This window comes from Parambassis ranga, chromosome 14 (assembly GCF_900634625.1).
Source record: "Parambassis ranga chromosome 14, fParRan2.1, whole genome shotgun sequence".
NCBI lineage: Eukaryota > Metazoa > Chordata > Actinopteri > Ambassidae > Parambassis > Parambassis ranga.
Window position 1 is genome coordinate 13,685,939 of NC_041034.1, and position 25,117 is coordinate 13,711,055.

Here is a 25,117-nt window from a genome sequence, read left to right on the forward strand (position 1 = left end):
GTTTGTAAAGATCAGAGAAAAGTTCTGCAGTGCAGGTTGAGCAGGAGGTTGTGTAATGCAGCTTCAGGGCCGTGGCCAGACACACATCGAAATGCTCCATTCATAAAAAGATGGCTCTTTTCCTGATGACATCACTGTGAACACCATGGGAGAAAACACTGACTTCTTCTTTACATACCCCTTACATATCAAATGACTGTGCATGTGTGTGTGTGTGTGTTGCCCCATTTGGTTTCTAGAAGGTCCTATCTTATATATTATGAAGCATTGCTTACTGTGCATCGGCATGATGCAGCTGTGATATAAAGAGGCCATGTAATCATTTAGGACAGCTCCTTTCAAAGAAAAGCACGAACCCCCCAGTCAAACACCAGCTGAGCAATGTCTAGTGTCTGCACTATTCACTGCAGGACATGATGGAGAAAGTGCTTAGATCAAATTTCCAGATTTGATTAATCAATTTTAGACCTGACTCACAGGAGTTGATACACTAAAATTGCAGTGCCTGTCAAACTCTGTCACTTACTGTATACAGGAGATGAGTGCATAAGAATAATGGATATTTATCAGGACAGACACGTTAGAATTTCACGGTTAGAATTTGAGGATGGAGCTAGGACATAGCATAGGAGAATTGCAGGTTTCAACAAGGATGCAGCTGAGACCATGTGACCTACCACCTTAGTGGAGGTACAGTTACACAGGCAGAGGTCACTGGGACAGTTACACAACTATTGTGTCTGCGAACAAGCTGCCTTCAACTTTTGCAGGAAAGTTTGCAGGAGCAGTAAGTAATATTTGCTGACAAGGCAAAAAAGACAAATGAAGGTATGTGTGTGGCATAACCCGTACTTTACTTTGCAATATTAGGAATATTAGGATGTCATGTGTGTTTTGTGTTAAATAGTTTAATTTAAAATGGGCTTTTTGAATTATTATTTTTCCATGTATAAGGTTTATAGAGTAAAAATCAATCTTTGCATCAGATGATGCTGAGTCAAACAAAGATCAACAACACAAGACTGAATCCTGTAATCCCCTGCATGAAACTGAAACTGAAAAAAACACAAAATGGCCACTGATCTGAGTCGTTTCTTGCTCACGGCTCCGTGATAAACACGTATAGGTCAGTGGAGTGCGACGCAATGTGACAGTATATAAAGTAGACGATGGTTTCCTGGGTGTGGAGCTCCCAAGCACAGACAGATAATGGGGCCAGGCTGCGGACTCACCACTCTCCCATCCAGGCCCCTCCACTGGAGTGTCAATGCAGCAGTGGTGGGAACTCTTCCAGAACTGCAATAAGAAAAAAAAAACAGCACTTCGCTGCAGAAAGACAGGGTGCTGCTGCAGACCTGTGCAGGAAAACTGACAGAGTATGTCCATTCACAGCTGTACAGTCAAAATAACCACACGGAGAGATGCTGTACATTAGTATGTATTAATAGATGCCATGAGAGTGCACCCTCAGCTTTTAAAAGCCCTTAGGTGTCAGCTGGACTGACTGCAGCAAAATGTGTGTTCCTCCCAACAAGAGGCAAGGACACAAGTCTCAGCTCTTACCGTACATTACACACTTAAAGCAACACAAGTAGCAGTGAAGCTGCACTTTAGGTCCTGCAATCTAAAGTTTGAGCAAGACTGTATGCACATAAGATGGCAGTTATATGTGTGCGAAAAACAGTGTAATGCAGGAGCATTTTATACTATAGTCTAAACATCATTGCACAGTTATGTGGTTTCATCTTTTAGTTCAGTGGTCAATCACAAAATAATTTGAAAAAGATAAAAATAGTAAATATGGGCAAGGGACAATATGATTCTTGATTCATTTGTTACCGGAGAGGATGCCTCTCCGGTAACAAATGAATCAAGAATCATATTCTGAAGTGAACCTGTTCCATGAAGTATGTTTTATTATATAATACAGAATGTTATGTGAAGAATCAGTGGCAAGAGACATTTGTTTTTAAAGGCAAGCTTGTGTAGTCAGATATAAGTCCATACATGTTCCAGGCTAAGGCATGTTCCAGACAGGCCAAGTCTGTCTCCACCGTTGTATTAACAGCTTGAATGCGTTTGTCTTTTTTAAGAGACAGATATGAAAGAAGGTAAAAAAATAACAGCTTCATATATAAAGACTGTTCACACCACTAGGGAGAGATATGTCTTCTATGTATTCAAAATAAAACTTTGCCCACAGCAACACAACACTAAACATTTCCACTGAGTGGTGTAGCAGTAAAGCCTGTATTTTACTTCAAGGCCAGGCCTCCTCCAACATAACATGAAGTAAGACAGAGAATTACTGTGATTTTTAGACATGTATGACTGCACGGTGGTGCATTGTCGTGTACTGTATGACACATAAAGGTGCGGTGTCACACTCCCCCACCTGACATGAGTTGTTCTGTTCAAAAAAACGCTTCTGTTAAAACAGGACTCATGATTCTTTTGAATAAAAAAAGTTCTTTAATCCATACTTGTAAAACGGACAGACTTGATCAAAAATGCTTTACACTATATACAAAAGCAAAACACAAATCATTTATGCACTGTTGCCACCATAGTAAACACATTATTCATCACTTAGAAAAATAACGGTGAACATTCTGGAAGCTAAAATTAACTGACAGCACCAGTTTTCCAGCAGCACTAAAAAGCCTCACAGCCAAGCTGTAGCCTATATGCTGTATATTTGTCTATGCTTTCAGAAAAAGAACAGGATAGTGTGTGTGTGTGTATGTGTGTATGTGTGTGTGTGTGTGTGTGTGTGTGTGTGTGTGTGTGTGTGTGTGTGGGTGTGTGTGTGGGTGTACTGCGGCAGCAGCAACACTTTCTGTGTCCAGTGTTGTTTGTAATAAGCCACATTAAACTGAACCTCCTCTTTAAAAAAAATCTATAATCAATTTATTCACCATTAAAATGCATGAATCTCAAAACACTGATCTAGAGCAATGCATACGTCAGCGCATTAGTAAAACATCATTAGTGTATGTAGAGAACAACAACAGAAGCCATCGATCAGCGTCAGTAAATGAGACAGCATGAGCATTACACATCCAAGTCTATTTACAAGTGCTAGCATTGCTACTGTAAGAAAACATTTTTGTCACTACTGAGGGAGCAAAATCAGGATGTTACTGGAGTGCATGAAGGTTGGACTGGAATTAACTTATATACCTAACTTAGTTGTTTCAAGGGACCCAAACTCAACTGTGGAGGAGTGTTAGAAAAATCATTCATGCCTGCATCTCTCCTTGGGAACTGAGTTGATATGTGCATCAGCCAGATTACAGACACACTCTGCTATCTGAAGTGGGTGAGAATCAACTTGCTCTGTTGTTCACATGTGAAGATGTGTTGACCTTCAGTCTGCTTCTTATCTGTGCTTAATGTTAACAACCACACTAGCTGCTAAAAACCTAATATTCTGCAGTGAACTGTCAGTGGTGGAGTTGCACTGTGGGTAATGTAGGCAAGATTTTAAACAAAGAATAACGTGCATTGAATGAAAAAAGATCAGGCCGATCAGTGTTCATGCTGTCCATTGTGGGTCCAACATCATGCTGTGATACGGTAATGCAACACATGAAATGTAATCTGATAATGTATGCAATGCTAATAAGACCACTATATGCAAATGAGTCTATATAAAGACTATGCATCGTCTCCGTCAACTCCACTTAGGCCTTCCTCCTCATCATTATCATTTCCACTGCTTGGCCCAGACTCTTCATCATCTGAACTGGTATTTGTTTTTCATTCGTCACAATTGTCAGATGAACTGCCTCTTTAGGAGAACTGGCACGAGTCCCAGACACATAAACTATTTAGATGGAATGTTTGTGGATGGCCATGCACAGAAAGAGAGCAACAAATGAACAAAGGACTTTGGTTTACCTCAGCAAAGATCCACAGCCAACAGAAAGGGAGATACCAGGAACTGTCAGCTTACAATCAACCCAACCCAGATAATCAATGCTATCTTCTTTCCATAGTAATAGATAGTCCAGAACATTCATTCAGCATTTGTCCATTAAGGGTAAAATCATTGATCTCTGGGTTGTGGATTCTTCACATGTATTCAAATCAGAATGGCACAAGCTGCAGTTGTTATTAGCAAGGTAACAAAGTTAAAAAAAAACAATATGGACAAACAGGCTCACTAGTATAAAGGCTTGGCTGCTGTGAATTTAAAAACTCTGATAAAATTTAAGTCACAACTTTAGGTAAAAACATATAAAAGTGTTTGGATGTTTTAAGCATTACAAAATATGGAAGGGTAGTACCGGTACATTAAATCTCTAATACTGAAGTAAAAAACATTTGGAGGCGCAAACATGGAAGAAAAGGGACATTTCATTTGTCTGTTTCTGCAAAATGGTCCCAAACAGCTAATCAGACTGTCAGACAGTCCCAAAAAGAAGAGGAGCAGAGCAGCTCAGGGTTTCTGTCTCTCACCACACAGTTGGGTCCTTCACCTGATGCTCCCGTGAGTGCAGCTCAATGCCATTTTCCATCCGTCTTCTCCTGTAGACTCTCACCGCTACAAAGACTCCCAGGATGACTAGGATTACACCACAGGCGCCGCCAACTGCTATAGCCAGGATGCTGATCTCAGAGAGGGACACTACAAGTAAGAAAGCAGAGGACAAAAAGTGCGTTTGAGAAAAAAGCTGTGATCTCTCTTTAATTTTACAGCTGGAGCAACAGTGTCATCTGTCTTAGGTGAGCAGTGCTGTCATGTCTAACCTTTGTTGACGACGCTGAGGACAATCTCTCCATTATTGCCGTGCACATCTGGACGGTTGCGCACCTGGCAGATGAAGGTACCGTTAAAGGTTGGAAGCACATCATGCAGGGTGATGGAAGCATCTCGTCTCATAATATCTCCAGACCACACTGCATGGCCTTTAAAACGCCCGTGCGATGGATGGTATGGTTTATCCTGGTAGTAAAACACCTGGCACACATGGAAGAGAAATCAGCACATAGAGCAAAAAAAATCTGACAAACAGGAGCCAAATCCTGTAGTCCTGCAATAAGGAAGCCATTCATTGATTTTACTCACTGACTCTTCAGTTCCTGAATTGATCGGTCTGAAGTTCCAGGAAATTGTGACAGACTGAGGCGTCACAGGTTGATCAGACGTGAAAGAGCACCTCAGTTTCACATCTGTACCATTGACTGCTTCCACTTCACTTGGTGTGCTAATTTCTATCCCACTGACATGTTGCACCCCTGAAAAAAAACAATCAAGGTGAAAAACTACAGTCATTCATTAATCCATCCAAAAATACTGTTTTTAAAACATATTAGTCGCATTAAATGACACCTCTATTGTTGCCATTCTGCAAATTCAGCATTTACTATGCATACAGTAGATACATGAGTGTCACATGCCTTGTAGGCTTTGTCCTTTGATTTTGATTACCTTTTCTACTGCCACTCCTGCACCTGGCTTTAACGTGTATGATCCAAACACATACGCCTCATCTGCATTGCTCTACAGTTTCACATCTGTTACTTATTGAGATGTTGAGTCATGTGAGACTAACAGAAAAGAAAGAATGCAATCCTAGATTCAACTTAACTTTCACCGAAGCTTAAGTTTACTTTGTTTTCCTGCAGGTTTTCAGAGCACTTTCTCTGAGTTTTTCTCATACCTGCGAGCTGTAAGCCTCCATACCTGCAAGACCAGAACAGTGACAAATACACAACTCCTGGACTGACTACTGCAGAGTCTCTCGTTCAGAACACAGCAGCCAGTACTAACCGAGAACAGGCAGAGAGCACCCACAGTATGCCACAGCACTGGTTTCCTATTAGTTTTTGAATTAAAGCCACAGTGCCTTGTCCCTCTAGCATTCCACAAGCTGAACAAGGAGAAGTGAATGGTGGCAGACATGGATGCTGCCTTACTGTCTTAGTGAAGTAATGTAATGCATTGTTCCTTTATGCTTTGTAATGTGTTTCCTAACACCTGCTTTAAACATGAAGTTTAACCTTTTTACTGCAATGTTTAATCTTTGCGGAGTTACGTGTGTGTACAAAAGGTGCTACATGAATAAGGCTGTCTGTACAACAAGCTGCAAATATTTCACATACTTCTGCACAGCTCCTACACCTACAATGGGTTAATGATTCTTATACTGTGTTTGAGTACAGAAGGTCATCTAAGCTCTGCCTTTGTGCCTAAAACACACATTTAGAAGCATGAAGAAAACATCAGAACATATCAGGCTTGAACGATAATTTGGCAGAAATAAACTGTTTTCCTCCATGTTTGAGGGTGTTATCTAGCAACCGTTCATCTGTACACTGAACCTGGATAACACCGTCAGCAAGTGCGATGATCAGACCTGCAGATTACTACATTCCTTCTGATAAACCAGGGAAGAAGAGGCGAGTGAGCGTTCTGTAATCCTGGACAGAGAGCCAAAAAATGAGAGACTGAAGGATAAAGTTACTCTCAGGAGAGGAGGAGAAGAGCACAGAGTCACTATCTGTGGAGGAATCAGTTGACATTGTATGGGGAAGAAGCTGTGTTCTTGACTGCTAAACTAGAATGGTGTTGGTGTTTGGGATTATGTTAGGAACAGAACCTGCAGAACCAACACGTGCACACAAAAACCTAGCATACAGTTTTTATTTGTTCTTAATGGTATCACGTTAGTGTGGTATCCAACAGACACAGTGACATTCCTTTCAATGAGACTGTTTGAACAACACAGATTGAGCAATAAAACTCAATGAGAATGAGATGAACAAGCAGAATATAAAGAGGAACTGAAATTCATAATCCAGATTTGGATTTCCTTTAGTTATTATCTGTTGCAGCTGCCTCCTTGAATGTCAGCGATTAAAGTTAAAGTGACACAGTCCTGACACACTGCATGTTCTCCTTAAGGCCATCTCCCAAACAGCCTGAGAACTATACACACTACGCCGAAACCTGTGACACATTATCCAGTGTGACGACACCAGAGCACTTATCAGACACACAGCCCTGATTTAACCCTGTCATGCCCTTCCACTGAGTAACATCTCTGCCACACATTCATCTGTTATTCTAATGTAATAGCAACAAAGGTATTTTCAACCATTCAATCATAATCAGGCATCTTTCCCACAGCCCGGCCCAGGTCTGCCTGTCTGAACAGCTCCCCCACTACCAGCAAAACAAGGTCTGATGTCAACACAACACAAAGCAGGGGATAAAAACACACACACACATCAGGCTGCTGGCCATACAGTTTGTAACTGTATTTTTTTTTAACTTCTGCTCAGGGTATAAAACTATGGTGTGCATTTCAATAATTTAGTGAATGGTTTATCAAACTTTTGGCAGCTGTTTTCAGACTAATCAGCAAAGAAATGACAACAATAAAATAAAACTTGGAGCTTGGAGGGTTTTAAACAAATGCCTTTGATAAAATATTTATGTTTATGGTATTTTTTTATATCACTTCAAGCCATTAAATCCTCCCCAGCCTTCAAATGATCAGTATTAAAAGCTGGCAAATGATAGTTGGTGTTGAGTAGGCGTTTCTGATGTTTGATGAAGTAACTTCCTGAAAAGTATCTTTTTTTCTGATGCAGAATAATCAATGTAAAAACCGCCTTTGCATATCACTCCATGAAAACAGCCCATGACTTCTGTCCTATGTAAAGATAAGAGTGCTCGATGACGTCTCTGCTGATAGCTCAGTTCAGACTGTTACTACTGGGAAGCTTTAGCTAAAGGTTGTCTGGTGGCTGAGAAAATATAGTTCCCCGTAGCTCTTTGTGGCCTTTCTGTTATAATTTACTGTCTAATTAATGTTAAATACATTGTGCAGCAGTTTTCAGCTCGGAAAGGACAAAACCACGAAGTGAGCTCTCTCCAGGAAGTTGTTCAAACTCACCTGGCAGCAGGAATCCTCCCAGGAGAAGAAGCCATATCTGATACATGGGATAAAACATTTATACGGATCAGCTCCGGCGGATTAATTCTTCTGTAAAAGTCGCTTCATGAAAGCTTATTAAAGGAAACCCTGAAGCCTGATATGTCACCGCACAGTGACGGGAGTAAAAACGCGTCGCTGTGTTGATCCGTCAGTGAGACTGTGTCAAACACCTGATGGGCGGGGTTTCTTACATAACCTGTTCACCTGCCTGCGCAGCAGCTGCCGTGCTTTAGAGCTCCACTGACCCTCAGCTCAGTCTGCATGTGTTCTTATGTGTGCATGCCCGTTCTGTTTGTAGCTGATAACTGGGAGTAGAGTTATATTTTCATTTACAAAGTCAGCTATCTGCTAACTGGTGCCACCTAGTGGTCACAGTATTATACCGCAGAAATCTGTCACTTTAATGTCAGCCAAAGGTCAAAATGATGCTATGTAAGATTATAAGCGGTTTAATAGCAGGTTTTTAAAGAATTGTTTAATTCCAGAAAGGCTCATAATACATAAAAAATAACTTAATTACTATATGTACTGGATTTAAAATTAAAAATGTGTTCAAATATATAATAGCAGGAAATTCATTCATTTATTCATGATCTCCCTGAGACACGATTTTATATAAACTGAGTTGATGTCTTGTGTGCAAAAACAAACAAACAAAAAACTTTTTCATTATTTTGTACATTAATTGATGTATAGTAATTTGCTAAATGAATGTAATTACAACAAAAGTCTTTGTTTTCTCATTGTCTGTTAAATTATTGGCTCCCTTCTCCCATTAAGCTAGAAAATAGGAGGTTGACATTTCCCGTGTTTTCTACAGTCATGGAATGCAGCGTTTGATATAAAGTGACCATGATGCATTGCGTGATGTTTGATGCATATAAAAGCTTTAATGAGCGAAAGACAGAGATCATAAACATATCCAATCGCTGTCTCAAATAAAATATTCTGTCAATCCCAAAATCAACTTTAACACAAACGGTGTTTATATCCACTGGAGTGATTTGAAATAGGAAACATTTTTCGGGTTCCTTTTTATCCCAAGCCAAGACTTACCCATGATTCGTTGCGGGACCAGCTGTTTTGTGGTGTGATTCTAGCTCTGCATTTATCTGTCGGGAAAAACACATCTAGAAGCTGTCGGCCACAGCAACCCCCACAAATTAAAGGAAGGAAGAAGGTGGCAAGCGTTTAGATACTGTGCTACATATGGTTAGCCAGGGTAATGCTAATTTTTGCTGCGTTAAGGCTATAGGCCTGCTGGAATAGCTGCCTGACAAGCATTACTGAGGGACAAAATCCCACTCAGAGTCACAGTGGTGCTCTCCAGTGTTAGCAGACAGTCACTCTCCCCATTAAACAGTCTCTGGCAGTTGTCTTCTTGACACACCTTTTGTTGTCTCGTCTAGCTGGAGTCAGCTTCGGTTGCTACCGAGCATCACCTGCACCGATTACCCGACAGCGGTAACGTGAAGTCACGTACAAGGAGTCTGCAGATCGAAACAAGAAGAGTCGGCCTGTCAGGTAGTTTCTCTCGTTAAAAATCAGGAAATTTCTATTTTGTGTGTATTTACGATGGGCGTGTCAAACGTGTATCATCGTATCAGAAGATGCAGCCCTAACAGTTACCAGTAGCTAACAGCTAACAAGCTAACTTCAGATAAACAGTAACCCAGCTAAGTTAATGCCATCTGCACTGTGATCCATAAACACCCGCCTTGACAGCGAAAGTGGCCTACATCCGTATTAGGCCAATCTGTCTGCTCCTGAAATGCTAAGCTGCTGCATCACAGCGATGGTTTCTAGCTAGCTGCTTGTTGCTGATGCTACGATAGTCCACTATAACCTGGACCAGCATTAACTTGCTTTTTGTTTTGATTTGGCTGCCATGCCTGATAAGATGACAGCGAGGTGTTTCTTTGTTTACTTGTGAATTCTGCGGTACTGTCTCCGTTAGGATGAGTGGCGATGAACTGAACCCGGCTGCAGTGCCTCAGCCTGTAGAGGATGTTCAAGGAGATGGACGGTGGATGTCACAGGTAGGATTTGTGTTGTAAACTAACTGTTTGACCACATATATTATAAAAAGTACATGTATGGTTTTTGTTGAATATACTGTATACACATGCTTAGCAAAAATTGCCCATCAGTTGTAAATAAAACAATTGTAACCCATTCCTAAAGTTAGTGTTTTTCAGATAATAATATTTTTTTCCGCAAGCGTTGTGATCTGGCTCGAAAAATGCAGTCATTCATTGTAACCTTGTGCTACACTTGTATCATTTATCTTACTTGTTTGTGTGTGGCACGTCCTGGCTGGTTAATCCTCCAGAGCTAATAGGACTCAGCCAGTCTGCTTTACTCCAAGCTCTATAATCAGATGGGGCACCAGACGTGCCTTGGCTGTGGAGAGCTTGCAGGATTTTGTCTGGCTTGTGTGGCTCATGAGTATTATCCTTCTTCTAAGATTTAATAATTCATATTGCCTCCGACTGATCGACCTGATTCAACTGCATTGTTTGAATAAATTGTATATGTTTATTATTATTCGTAGTGTGTGACACAATTATGCACTAGATCAGCATCTAACTTGAAAAGTTGTTTTTTTTTGTCCAGCACACAAGATTTGTACAGGAGTGCAAGGATGCTGAACCAGATGTGCTTTTTGTGGGGGATTCTATGGTACAACTGTTGCAACAGTATGAGGTGAGATAAGATGTGTACATTACTATGCTAGATGTTCAAGTGATCATAATTCTGTGCATTGTCTTTGCACAAACATATATTTTCATTTTTTCCTAAGTGGTGGAGAAACTGATCTGTGGGTTTTTCTCCACAGGTCTGGAGGGATTTGTTCTCTCCTCTTCATGCGCTTAATTTTGGCATCGGAGGGGACACCACCTGCAATGTGCTGTGGAGGCTACAGAATGGAGAGCTGCAGAACATCCGTCCTAAGGTGAGGCGAACCTGCTGACACAAACAGTTCTCATTGGTATTGTTATACAGAATACCACCTGTATATACATTGCAGGTGACTCACATGGTTTGTTTACCTGGCAAAAAAGCAGCAGGTTGCATTTGGGTCCCATGTAGTTCAGTGTTAATTTGCAAACACAAGATGTAGATGCTGCAGGTGATATCAGTCAACAAAGAGTCTTTCTGTATGTCCAGGTTGTGGTGTTATGGGTTGGAACAAACAACTACGAACATACAGCAGAGCAGGTTGCAGGAGGAATTCTTGCTATTGCACAACTGCTCACCTCACGTCTCCCCAAAGCTAAGATAGTTGTACTGGTAAGTGTTGTGTTACTCTTTTAATGCTATCCTATATCTCAGTGATATGTTTAGGACAACATTAATGTGACGAATTTCCCCGGCTACAACAGTCAACTAATCTATATGAATGTTTTTAAACAAGACCTAAATGTGTTTGTGGTCCTTAGGGTTTGTTGCCTCGAGGAGAGCGGCCCAACCCTCTGAGGGAGAAGAACGCTGCTGTTAATGTGTATCTGCGATCTTGGGTGCCAAGACTGGGCCAGGCTCAGCTCTTGGATGTGAGCGGGGTGTTTGTCCACTCTGATGGAACCATCAGTGCACAGGACATGTTTGACTTCCTCCACCTAACGTCGACAGGTTACCGCAGCATCGCGAAGCCCCTCAGCGACCTGCTGCTTCAGATACTGGAGGAGACGCCAGAGGAGAGGCGGGCGTCACTGGTTTGACGGCTGTGGCTAAAAATGCGCATTTATCCAGCGGCATGTCTCAACCGCTGCTCTTCGGGGAGACATGCCGCTGGTACCTGGAGGAGGAAAAGGCTCGCTCTTTGGGAGAAGAGGTACCTTGTTGTGAGTGGGCCCACTTGGGGTGTAGGATCACATTCATGAGTGGAGAGGTGCTGAAGAGGGAGAGAGACCTCATTGCACAGATGTAGACACTGTGATTGCAGTAGTAAGCTCTATTGCAAAAAGGATCCACCAAGGTCAGACTACTCTGAATCATAGACAGATATACTGAGGTCACATGCGACTGCAGTGGCACACACACACACACAGATTAATCTTGGCCTGTGGATAAAATGAGTGTTTCCTTCTGGCACCTGTTCCACAGAGAAGAACACCCTCCGTTTCTTCCTTAATGTTTTGAATTCCGTTTGCTGTGCAGACTGTTAAACACAACAACATACTCACAGTTGGCAGTACGTTATCCAGTATTGTACAGTGTTATATGAGTCTTGACAAGTACACTACAGAGCCCGGCTCACACTATAATTTATAGAAACATTCCCTGGCTTCAAAAAGTTACAATAATCCTAAAAACTGAAAAAATTTGAAATAAAAACTCACCCTCTAATGTGACACACTTGAATTAGTTCACAAGTAGGAAAAAAGGTGCATAGCTCAGACATACACCACATTACAATGAGCAGTATGTAAAAATAACTCACATAGAGATGAAGTGGCTAAAGCATAAATTGTCATAACATATGACAACATATAACATAATTTACTCAAATACACCGTGTTACTTGGATTTAAACCGGGTAACGTAAGTGTGAAACCATCCATTTTAGTCAATGACAGTATTTACACCAGATGCGTTGTAGCACATTTCAGAAGCATAGCTATGCAGTGCTCTGAGAGATATACACCAGTTCTACTTGAGCTGTTTCACACCCAAGATGTGTCAGTTTGCACCAACGAGATCAACAGGCAGGAAGTCAGGCACCAGAACACCAGAGGGAATCTGGTGGATTCGCAAAACAAGGCAGTGAGTGTCACAACCATGTCTGAGGAGAGATTCAATCAGAGTAGAGAAACATCATTTTTATTCGGACAACATCAGAAAGGATTAGGCAGGGAGAAAAGCAGCAGCTGTTTTTTTAAAATGGCAGATGAGGAGCTGCCCTCTTGATGGAGTTAACTGAGGTTTCAATACTGTGCTCTGTAACCCAGCCTGATACCTGTGGAGAGGACATACAACCATTAAACAGGCAGAATACTGGAGCTTGTAACATATGCACAGATACACTACGCTTCAGAAACACATCTGGTGGAAATTTTTATGTTGTGCTGACTGTTGCACGGCCGGTGGAAGTCCAGGGTTTGTTTTTTTAGGTAACCAGTTTAGTTTTTGTGTATTACTCAGTCAAACTAGGTCTACTTAGTCTACTAAGTCTGCTTAAATGTTGACTTTTGAATTTAGTGTGTAACTACAATGATATAAAATCGATTGTCGCATATCAGACGCGTCTACAAATCACAACTTCATCCGTGTATCACACAAGGGTTCAGCCAGCTTCTTGTTAACTGCATGTCTTAAGGCGAGCCCTCGGTTTCTTGTTTAATAGGACTGTATTCATACACATCCATCTGTGATGCTGCTGAATCTGCCTGCTAATCTATAGGTCTTCCAAACCTTTCCTGCTGTCGTAATATTTAAAGAATAATTCTGGTATTCTTGAACCTGAGTCCTTTCTTTTTCTTGTTAAGTCTAAATGACTTAACGAGAATATAACCGTTGCCAATCAGAGGAAGTTATCCTACACTTAAAGCACCTTGTCCTGAGGAAAATTGTCACTTTGTGATTTTGTGAACATGATGCTTATGCGTCAGTGCATATGAAAGCACAGCAGGACAACAGCCAGTACAGTGCACTGCAGACAAATGTCGCATGTAATTACAGTGCAGCCATTTCTAAACATTTTTGTCCCTACTTAGACCCTAAAATAAGGGAAAATATGATGCAGGTTTAAAAACAGGATCATTCTTTAACAGCTTCCATGCCAGTCAGCAAGTGTATTCACATTACATTAGTAGAATGATGTTTTACTATTTGATGTGAGACATTCCTCATAGTCAGAACGTCAGTCTTCAGCTGACAGGCTCTCTCTCCCTCTCCTTCCTATGATGTTGATTTTCCTCTTAAAGACACATGTCTTTGTTTGGCTGCTTACCCCCTCTTAATTTCTGACCCTGTTGTATTTCTAGTCGACTCTCACCTCACTCCTGCCACCCCGAATTCCTGACTTCTTTATAAGGTATAGTTACTGAATATTTCTTAGGACTATTGCCACATGGTTAAACTATACTGAGCACAGCTGTACTGAATATTATCATGCTAAATCAAACACAGGTCATGTAAAGAAAACCGTGAGCTTCAAAGTTTTGTTCAAATTGTGGCTCGAGAGTTTCTTGTTGAGCATCAAATTATCCAACATTACTGCTGTCTTAAGCTCTGCACATTTGATGTGTTGCATATAAATAGTGTATATGTGTGTGTGCCTTAAGTGTTCATGAGGACAGCTGTGTTTGCTACCGGATTGTGTAAGTTGGACGTGAGAGTGTCTATAGTGATGACCCCAGTTGTATATAAAACATGATGGAAGGGGGTGGGGGATTCAGAGTGTGTCAGAGTGTCTGTGTTAGCTGTGATACAGTAATTGCACTGTAATGGCTTGTTGTCATGTTATTGAGATAAAGCATTCCAATAAAAAAACAAGCATCTCATCATTGGTTGATATGTGAGTAATTCAATTTAAAGAAGAGGAGAGGATACCTGAGTGTTAGATCTAAAAATGAACTGTTGCAATTTGCAGCACGTTTTGTGCGTATGTTACACACTCACCAACAGAGGGAACCATTTAATCACAGAGATAAATTGAGAAAGACAGTAATACAGCTCACTGCTTGTTCTTTGCCTCCTCTCCTTTAGCAAGAGTGCTTTATTGCTTAATTAATTTGCTTTCACTGAGTTTATCTCTGTAATGTTGTGATAATTCGACAGCACTTAGAGGCAGTGTAGACTCATGTTAAACAGTGAGCCACACTATTGGACCGCTGGCAATTGGTAAAAAACCTACTTAATCAACCATTTGCTTATTTTTGATGTTTTATTCATTTAACTGTGAATACCCACACATGTGAAACGAACAGTAAAAAGCTACTTTTAGCTCTACTGACCTGTTTATGATTGGGAGTCTGCACTACTTACTTGAAGAGCCAGAGGGAAGGAAAAAAATCCTGATTAGATATATGTTTGGTTATGTTATATATGACCCTGTCAGGTCAGGGTTTGTAATTTGATGCCAAGTGTGATAAATGGCGCAGCGGTTACAACATGCTTCTGGCTATTAGACCTATATTTCATCTGCTACAGACACCAGGGCACATACTCAGACTATTTACCACAGTGAAGAACAAGTTAAGAAACATAATGATCAGTCAGAGTGCATGTTCGTGTTGTTTGTGCTAGTGTCATGTGTTCTGTGACCTTTGTGGGGTTGCATTTCTTCAGTAGCTCACATCAAACTGTCATGTGTCTTAACTTCAGGATCAAATTATAGACTTTTGGAGGAAATGAAATGCAGAAGTCAGTGGCATGATCAGAGCAGAAGTTTGAAAAACCTGAAACGCTGAAGAGATTTTGTTTTACTGATGATTTTGGAGTCTCAGCTTCGCAGCATGTATTTTAATCTGGATTTTTTTAGATGTTTGAAGTCTCTTTTTGTGGTAGTAACTTGCTTCAGCCAGATGAGGGCACTCATGAGCTCAGGACACATGTCATTACTTTTAAGTGTAAAACATAAAGCCACATCATCTGTCACTGAGGTGCTCCTTCTCTAACATAAGCAGCAGCGTTAAATGAAACATTTCACTCCCCACTTCTGATCTGTCTTCCTCTTGTTGGTTTCATAGTTCACCTTTCAGTGCTCTGTACCTGGCCTCAAACCAACTTCAGGGGAAACACCTGCCTCCTGTCTCATGTTACCCAACACTTTAACCCAATACTCCTGTGACCTACCTTTCTCACTCTCTTATCGTTCAGTGCCACCCTCCTTGGTGGTTTCGGATCAAATATACTATGAGTCATTCACACACACACACACACACATATTCAGTTTCCATGTTAACTTTAGCTTGGAGGCAGAATGTGATGAGACATCCATGTTTAACCATTCACAGCATCTATACAGCTTTCTATTTTCTCTATTTATAAGTGTAGGATTAGCACAACAGCTTATTCGTACTTGGCAGGAATTCCTACACAGCAAACAAAAATACAATACAGGTATTCTAGCTTATAATTTACCTCTGAGGCAGCAAGAAGAGCTGTTTTACCTGCATTAGGACTTACAACATCACCAGGACAGCTCCAGAGGGTCTACAACCTCTGTGACCAGGTCATCGAAGTTCATTCTTACCCATTGATTTCTGCACTGCACTTCTCGATAATTGTCATGGACCCACAGCTAATTCAGCAGGTCTCCCTGGTCAGGGTCAGGCTGTCCTATTTACTTCCTTAGCCTCCCACCCACAGCAATCACTTTTGACTGCAGCCTTATGCAGGCTTTAATAACCAGAGAATGTAGCTCTCAGCGTAAGTTCAGTCATGAAGACTCTATTCCACATCATCCACCTCTTATCTCTATCCCCTTCCCTCTTCGCCACCTAGCACTCTCCTTCACTGCACTGCACTCCGTCTAGTGACCTCCCACATAGTCAGGTGTTTAATAGATGGCACCTCCCTCACCAATCAGCTGTCGATCTGTCCCTCTCCTGCCCAATCATAACGTAGCAAGAGATTTAAAAGTCTCTGTCTCTTCTCCAGCTGTCTCCCGATCGAATCCGGCAACCCTCCTCCACCCCAAGCACCTCCCGATCCATGCAGTTCAAGGTCTCCCCTCTCCTGCTCTCCTGCTTCTACACCACCACCAGGTCTAGACCCCGGGGGGTCTTCGGATCAGCGGCCTCTCCGCTCGAGCTTTCCCCCCTTTCGGACGTGGTCCTCACGACGGGGTCTAGGACGCCAATGCACATTCACAACTATTGTATTAATAAATTCTTTCTCATTCAGTTCGCTGAGTCTCTCATGATTGAACTGACATCGTCCTGCTGCACAAAATCCCAGGCAGGCTAGCACAGTTTCTGCTGCCAATGCCTTTAACCCTTTACACAAGGAATAAATGCTGGATTTCTGCTGTTGAAATAACAGTTTAAATACATAATAAACTCAATTACTGATATTTATCCCAGTCCACAATTATTCTCAGTTCTTCTCCCGTCTTGTCATGAGATTTATTGAGACTGTGGCGTCACTCTCACATCCCATCTCATTGGGATAGGGTCATTGTGTTCAAACCACAGTCCCGCACAGCACATTAAGATTTAATTTCACTATAATTTATGGCAAGGCAGCTAATAAGAATTAATGGTCTCCAAAACAGAGAGCTATCAGGGGTTTTGGACATTTAAATCTACATGCAATGCAATCGATCAGGTTAACTTTTTTTTATCATTGTTCTTTGATTTTATAATTATACAGAACACACCTGCTCCTCTATGATTATAGTAATTCAAAAATGGGATGTAAATATAATAATAGTACTAACAAGAAAATATTAGTAGTAGTAAATAAATATATAACAGTAATAGTTCATTCTCTGTTAGTTACAGGTATCCACTATTATAAAAAACATCCTTTTGACATCTCTAATGTAACTGTAGGACTTTTTTTGTTCAAAATGCCAAATTGCCAAACAAAAAAAGTGATGTCATGGTGGATGGCTCCACTCCTTTTGGATAATCCATGGCTAATCCAGAAGCCCCACTGTCAGGGACTGGAGCCAGCCAACAGTTTCTTTTTTTCCTCCCACTGTGTTCTCGGTGTCCTACCTTTGTGGTTTTACTAAGTGTAGCATTAGTTCCAGTCTAATAATCAGATTGAAAGGTCATTTTATTCGCTTGGGTCCTGAAGTTTGGATCTGGTGACTGTAGTTTAGAGTTAACGGTTCAAATTTAGGTAGGTTAAAGTATTAATATACATCTAGTGAAAGTTTATTTGGAACCTATAGAGAAGCTCGAACTCAGCCCATGTTTAGTTCAGTCAGTCCTTTGCGATATAATGATCATTACATCCTAACCAACCAAACAACACCTCGCATCACTGGAACTGTATTTCCTTTAATTCACATGAAAGGATTGTTCCTGTTTCTGAGTGTGCAAAGAGTCAGAGAAGTTACTGACATGTAGATTATGCTGGTACAAAGGACAAAAATCAGCATGTCTATCCCTGTCCACTGCCACACCAATTTCCCAAAAAGTCAGATGTTAACAGGTGTTAACAGAGTGACAGGATACGGGACACGTGAGGTCGGACACATTTAGGAAATTTGGCAACTGCATAGCCAACGAAGGGAAAAGACGGCGTTATATCACCCTCCTCGTTCACATTGTCCCAGGCAGTCTAAGGATTCAAACTGGCACCTCTCCAGCCAAAAGGTTACATCTCTAACCTCAAGGCTATTGTGGCCCCAGTTATGCCTCTGTATGGCAGCACAGTACATTCCACTGTGGTGAGGCCAAAGACGTGTTGGTGTTTCCATTCTTCATTAAAACCTTGATGGTATGTAGAAAAAATAGCTCCTGTGTCAGGAAAAAGCAGGGCACCACTGCTCTGCTACCAATTAGCTGCAGAGATGGAGGAAAAGATTGAGACTGCAAGATAAGGACAGAAAGGGAGGCGGGACTGAGTGAAGTGTTTGTTTTAACATGTTTGGGGAATCAATCAATCTGACAAAAGGGTTTTACACTTTGATTCATTTCAGCTGCGTTTTTACACTGGCAGGTCACAGGGGGCGATAATAAGTTATCAGTTCTATCTTAAGTCTCACAGTTCAAACAGCTACACAGGCACCTCCCCAGAGATTAAATAATGTGCTCACAGTGGAACTACAGTTCTCTTTTCTTGGATTTATCCAGAGTCCAGATTACCATAAATCAGGAAATAGATTTTCATTAATAGATTGTGTACTGACATGATTCACTAACAGTAATAATTAAATGTAAAGATATTGTTTCAAAGACAAATTAACCAAAACTCCTCATTATCAACAGTGACAAACAGTAACATTCGAGGCTGCCTGTATACTAACTGCTGAGATAGACTTCGGATTTGTTGAGCAGTGTCACACTCCAGAGCTCTGGCGCACCCATCTGCCAGTGTTAAAATAAATATGATGTTGAAATAATAAACTCTTTTTAGCATTTCTGATTGTCTGGGCTTCTGCTGAGATAACAGCTGCTGTTCTGTTTTAAATATTGAGCATATTATGAGGATGACCCCATCAGAGGAAGCATAGGTGCTGTAAAATGTCCTTATTAATATAAGTGTCACTGCACAGTGATCAGAAAAAAGGCCTATTGTGCTTTTATTGTGAAAGTGTCTAGAAACTAAAGTAATAAAAAAATAAAAGAAAGATATTGTTGATTGTGAAGCTTTATTTATACTGACTCCTTTGTGTCCTTTGTGTCACTACTTCCTGTTAACAGATTGAGATGGAGGAAGAGGAAAAGGAAGTCTTTTTTAACCCTCCCTCAACAATGATCACTCCTTTTTTGGAATTGCTATCTGGTTTCTGAAGTCCTCTTCTGTCTTAAACCTCTCTGACCCCAGAAACGTTTAATCTCCTTCATCTTGAGGTTTCACAGCCCCTTTTCCTGTATCTTGTGCCTTTTTAATCTTCTTCTCACATCAGACCTCTTCCTCTCCTCATCTCTGGCCTTTTCTCAGTCAGCTCATGCTGAACAGCTCAAACACAGTATAAACAAAACCTTGGCAGGAGTGATAGTGATAGGCCTCCTCCTCTGATTCCTCCTAGTTTATTCTGTTCCAGCCAACCAGGCAGGCATTATCTTCTCTCCTTCCAGCTTTTTTTTTCTTTTCTGTTTTTTCTTTATCAGAGTACAGCTGAAGCAAAGCCAGTTACCTGCAGAAACCTGTCTGGCATGGGTTCAGAGGAACATTAATTCGTCTATTTTCCCAGGTCATCGAGGCATTGATAGCATTTTCAGTGGATGTCAACAAAACTGACTTATCTCTCAGATAACACAAGAGGCTTCTTTGAATTTAAACTTTATTTCAAAATCATTGTGATTAAACGATCGATAAAAATAAGGTCCAACATTTAGAGTTGGTGGACTGACGGGATCTAACTGCAGATTGTGTGATGGCGACATTTTAAACATGGTGCTTGATGTAAGTGTTTATTGTAACCTATTAACTTCAAATGACCTAACATTACTGTAAAACTTTTTTAAACTATCCAAGCTGTAATTTATTGCATTTAATTCCACAAAACAATGAGGCTGTGCTGAAGGCTGGTAAGCTGTCACACTGAATTTGTTTTGTTAAACTTGCATTATTGCTGCGTTGTGCTGCAGTTGTGCCAGGGAACATTTTCAAAACTCTCTGAGGTGGTGCATTCAAGGACACCCTGACATCCAAGAATTGATAGCTGTGGTGTCAGAAGGGCAATACTGGAAGATGAAAAAAACAAACAAGGACTTTGTGTAAAATAAATAATGGATGCCGTGGTTTCATCCATTAAAAAGTCTGAGTGTCCTTGAATACACCACCAGAGAAAAGTTTTGAGAAGAGATATATTGTGCATAACAATAATGCAACGCAATGAATGAGGAAGCAGAGAATAACCTCATTAGCTTCATCTCTGCAGGAATGGTCTAATGGTTTCAGTAATGCAAAACATATTTTTATTTTAAGGCAGTTGAAACATGCATGAGAAATATCCTGTAAGAACGTTATTTACAAGAAGCCTGTGACAAGTGTTTTTCTTGCACTAGCAAAGAATATGTGTTAATATGTGCATATGTTCTCGTTGGTCCCTATTTTTGGTCCAGTTAAGACTTTCAAACAGTCCAGTCACATTTTTCCTCATGGTCAACTTAAGAGTCAGAGCTTCTCCATCCTTGCTGACTGGCCTGTCAGATGGCAAAAGGAGGAGGTGGAGGGTTTAAGAGTTAGAGCTGCTCAGGGTTCAGGGGTTGTTGTTGATGATCTGCCTGGGTCGTCCGTAGCCTGTCATGCCAGCTTGAGATGCTCCTTTGTTTGTGCCCATCTGCAGGCCAATGACACTTTGACCTTCTTTCAGCTGTTCCTCAGAAAAATCTCGTTTGTTCTCCTGTGACTTTCTGCACACACACACACACACACACACACACATCAGAACACACAATTACACAAACCTGCTTGTTTCATCTTTCCAAAGCAACAACATACATAAGAAGGAGGGAAAAAAAACTTTCAAACTCACTTATGGAACCAGCTAGGGTCTCCCTTGTAATGCCCGTCACTCTTTGTGACAGCCAAACTACCCAGGGCCATCAGGGTCCTCTGGACAGCTGCCAGGTCTTTGCCTGCAGACACAACAGTCTCACATGAGCACAGACATAGAGAGAATGCCCTGGGCTCCTCAATTTATCATTTATTTTGCAGCCAAACTCAGCTCCTTCAGGTCTGCTGGTTGTCGTACCTTCGAAGAGGTCCACAGTCTGGAACATGTCTGTTTTGATGACTCCATAGTTTTCTGCAGCTTTTAGGAACATAGAGATTTGCTCCATCTGCTTGAATGCCATGCCAGAGCTCTTGATGGTCTTAATCGGTTTGTTGGCTCCATGCAGGCTGTTGATGAGCTCACATAGAACCTAGACACACGCAGATGGAGAGAAAAAAAACTTAATATACTGCACACAATATGAATTAAAATGTGTCAAGATAGACACGCCTGACACTCACACGTCCGTCTTTGAGCCAGTTTTGGAAGCCGGTCTTGTCTGGTGCAGGCTGGCCAACTCCAGAGCCACACTGGGCAATGATCCACTCCACCAGCCTGCCTTCCAGTTCCAGGTCGTACTTCTTGTCAATCTTACTCTGCACCTCACGGCTCAGACCGTAGGCAGGGCCTCTGTTTGCCATGTTGATCCTGTTGGGCGGGAAAGTTAGTGTTAGATAAACTGGTAGCTTAGCAAACTTTCACTGCCAGGCATATTGAATAGATGCAATACTATTCACAAACAAATCTCTGCACTGCTCACACCCACACTCCTGGCCTGCAGTCACAGCAAATAGGATTTGAATCACCCTGTTTCTGTGCATGTGTGCATGAAGGTGTGTGAACCAGAGTCGCTTGCTGCTGTAAGTACATGTTGTTTAATAGATGATGATGGTCAGAGCCACAACACAACTTCAGGGAATCTGGGATTCATCTGTCTTTATGTCTGCTCAGCATAAAAACAAGAAATTCTGTCCAACTATGACAAAGTGTGCCACTCTAGATGCCAATGAAGAGCTGAGGGTAGAATCCCATTGTGTCTGCTTTTCTATGATCCAGCAAAACTCATTTATTATTAATATGATAGATCATCCGTTGTATTTATTGTAATATTGATTTGAATCACTTCCCTTTATCCTGTGCCAGTGTTATTATCCAACAAGGCATGTGGAAATTAAAATACTAAATGTCTTGAGGAATTACGACCCTGCCGCTCTCTGTTTATAATTATGGTTAGCCTATCTCACTTATTAATGCAGCATGAGCTTCCTGTTGGCCTCAGCAGAACCGCCCCACTCCCTGCATCCTGTTTGCTCATTCAGCTGTCACTTCCTTCCTCCCTTCTTGACAAAGGTAGCTATGTGTATACAGGAATCTAAACAAAACAACACACTGCTGCTCACCATGGGAACAGCCTTTTAGAAAAAATAAACCCTCCATCAAGTCTGTTTATCAGCACACATGTTAAGTACCGTGATGCAATTATTACAATTGAGCCACACAATTCTGCTGTTTCTGAAATTGTAGGAATCCAGATAACACAAAGATGTGTCAGCTGATACTTCCTTCATTCTCTTCACTTCCTGCATGTGCAGCCCACAAATCTATGGCATATTTTAAAAACCGAGATAGAGTGTTATATATTTCTGTCTTGACAGCAGAAAGGCACACCTATCGCACCCATTGCAAAACAGACTCTTGTCAGTGTTGCACAACATGTGTTGATACTTTGACAATTCATCATTGTGTCCACTGACTCCTCGCTGAAGCTGCCATAGATCACACGCCACACTCTCTCTGTTTATTGTCTGAGGTTGCAGTGGTCATATATGGCAGAATATCTTCCTGTTTGTTACAACAGTAAGAGTGAGGCACATGTGCAAACATTCAGTCTGTTTCTCAATCAAAGGAGTTACATCTGTGGTGTCCTGGCACGCCCAGAGAACATCCAGCAGCTGCAAACATCAGGAAGTAACAGTGTGGGATGGCGAAGTCAGAGAGTACACTGTCACTGTGATAAAACACTGACTAACCTGCACACTGTGGACTACATGTTAACCTCTGATTGGACATCACAAGGCCATGCAGCTGTCACTCTGTGCAGTTCAATCCTGAGTTTATGGTGAGCTTGCTCATGATGTGCAACTAGTGCAGGCTGTTAAAACAGGGCGTGTGTGTATATGCAGGTGTTTGATTGTGTGTTTGGGAGGGGCTTGTTGCTTCATGAGAACATCATGTAATGTAATGTAGCCCTAGTTTGTTTAAACATGTTTAACCTTACACTAAAAAAACACTGCATATTGATAGAAATGACTGAGCACAAGCTCATTTTGTCTTCAATGATGCCTTGAATTGGACAAGAGTCAGACCCTGAATTACCTTTTCCCTTAACTCTCGGCTGTGCATGTGTGTTACACATGCTTCACAGGTCATGACTTCCATTCTCAGCACACCCTTCCCACTAATTTGTTCTCTGTGCAGCTCCCCACATGCCTTTTATTTGTTTATGTGTCTTACTCAAATGTGACTCCTGCTGTTTTTTTATTAGTCATTGGTCTCAGCCTCCCTGCCCAAACTTTCATATACTAACTTGCTGTTTCAAGATATTTCACAACTTTGTAGCTATTGCAACAGACAGCAGCAGAAGATACAGATCCTCTATTTATGTAACAACAAAAAATACCTCTTTCCAAGTGAAAGTTATGCATAAGTGTCAGGAAGAGAAACTGACGTTCACTGATAAGTAGGTGAGATATAAGATGATTCAGAGTGGTAGGGTGGATTGATACTGTTTCACCAGCCCAAGGTGGAGTAGCAGATAAGTTATCAGGTGACTAATACAAAAAAACATACAGATATAATCTTTGATTTTGACATTTAATGTATTAAAACTACATGAAAACGTTAGCGAGAACAACATTTCGAAAGCTTGTTTTTCCTCTGAAGTGTAACAGAGTGGAAATCTTATGTATCAGAAAATAAAAATGACTTAAATAGTACATCAAATTTGCACTTAAGGACTACTTAAGGGCCTTCATAAAACTGAAGTGTGAAATATTTAGATAAAATGGTTCATGTGATCCTTTTGGTCTGATCGCTGATCAATCCAACATTCTGCATTTCTCCCACTGAAGCTAGCAGACACCACCAAAGCTAACTGCATGTAACTTCACCACAGCCCGTAAATTTGACACTGAATGTGACAGACAAATGCAGCGAGGTTTACTGCCTCTTCCTGTACCAGCAGCATAGATTTCTGAGCGTGCAATAATATTATTAGACAGTAGTGACGAGAGGTTTGTCAGAAGCTGAACCTGAAAGTGTGAGGCCTCACATTTTGCTGTTGGAGGGTGTTCACAGGAGATAAGAAAAAGGATTTCATAACTCAAGAATTTACCAGCTCTGTCAGAAGGTATCTAATCCACTCAGGAAGAGCTAAACATTAACTCAGTGTTCAGCTTCAGCCTGTGTTTGATCAAACATGAGCAGGAGGAAAAGAGACAGAGAACGAGGGTGGGGTGCTTGACATATCATAGCTTTTTTATAGGCTTCCTGCAGAGAATTAGCCACAAAGCAGAAAAGAAGTGACAGTCAAGAAAGCTGAGATTGATAAAGAGACCAAAAGGCGGAGGAGATTTTACTCACTTTGTGTGGTAGCTATCAGGTGAATACAGGTGGGCTTGTGTTGCTGTGTTCCCGCTCTTCTCCCTCTACAACGTGGTGCGTAGTGCTCTGTGCAGAACTGCCAATTTAAATACAGCAAACACCCGTCTGAAATATATGACTTCACCACATTCAAAGAAAGAGGGAGCAAGAGGGAGAGAGAGAGAGAGAGAGAAAGAGAGAGAGAGATACGCCTTCAGGTCGTCTTATTTCACTCTCTGACCCGCCCCTGTGCTCTTTCTCTTTTTCCCCCATTCAAATTGTAATTCCTTATTTAGGAGAAGGATGAGAAGGAAAAACAGAGCATGTGACTTGAGAGTTTGGTGTGGTCACTGAAAAGAATTCTCTACATTTCTCCCTCCACCGCTGTAAAACA

At 41.3% G+C, this 25,117-nt stretch overlaps 3 protein-coding genes across 6 annotated transcripts; 1 reads left to right on the forward strand and 2 right to left on the reverse strand.

Annotated features, from left to right (window-relative positions):
• Positions 1-2,449: 2,449 nt before the first annotated feature.
• On the reverse strand, positions 2,450-8,198 carry mpzl2b (myelin protein zero-like 2b). Of its 2 annotated transcripts, XR_003671754.1 has the most exons (5): positions 7,911-8,198; positions 5,075-5,244; positions 4,756-4,966; positions 3,426-4,633; positions 2,450-3,248 (listed from the first exon to the last, which is right to left on the reverse strand). XR_003671754.1 is itself a non-coding variant. In XM_028422275.1 (4 exons), exons 1-4 carry the CDS (start codon positions 7,966-7,968, stop codon positions 4,461-4,463), a joined length of 612 nt encoding a protein of 203 aa, XP_028278076.1. In that variant the 5' UTR covers positions 7,969-8,198; the 3' UTR covers positions 2,450-4,460. The 2 variants fall into 2 exon arrangements, 1 of the variants encoding a protein (XP_028278076.1); XM_028422275.1 differs by having other exon boundaries at positions 2,450-4,633.
• A 671-nt stretch (positions 8,199-8,869) lies between these two features.
• pafah1b2 (platelet-activating factor acetylhydrolase 1b, catalytic subunit 2) lies at positions 8,870-14,458 on the forward strand. 3 transcript variants are annotated; one of them, XM_028422370.1, is made up of 7 exons: positions 8,870-9,174; positions 9,362-9,476; positions 9,910-9,991; positions 10,569-10,658; positions 10,792-10,908; positions 11,124-11,246; positions 11,396-14,458. In XM_028422370.1, exons 3-7 carry the CDS (start codon positions 9,911-9,913, stop codon positions 11,672-11,674), a joined length of 690 nt encoding a protein of 229 aa, XP_028278171.1. In that variant the 5' UTR covers positions 8,870-9,174; positions 9,362-9,476; position 9,910; the 3' UTR covers positions 11,675-14,458. The 3 variants fall into 3 exon arrangements, with proteins under 3 accessions (XP_028278171.1, XP_028278172.1, XP_028278170.1); XM_028422371.1 differs by having other exon boundaries at positions 8,870-9,132; XM_028422369.1 differs by having other exon boundaries at positions 8,870-9,476.
• Positions 14,459-20,477: 6,019 nt separating this feature from the next.
• LOC114446325 (transgelin-like) lies at positions 20,478-24,961 on the reverse strand. The gene is made up of 5 exons (XM_028421856.1): positions 24,724-24,961; positions 21,543-21,729; positions 21,280-21,451; positions 21,061-21,163; positions 20,478-20,938 (listed from the first exon to the last, which is right to left on the reverse strand). Exons 2-5 carry the CDS (start codon positions 21,720-21,722, stop codon positions 20,785-20,787), a joined length of 609 nt encoding a protein of 202 aa, XP_028277657.1. The 5' UTR covers positions 21,723-21,729; positions 24,724-24,961; the 3' UTR covers positions 20,478-20,784.
• Between the last annotated feature and the right edge of the window lie 156 nt (positions 24,962-25,117).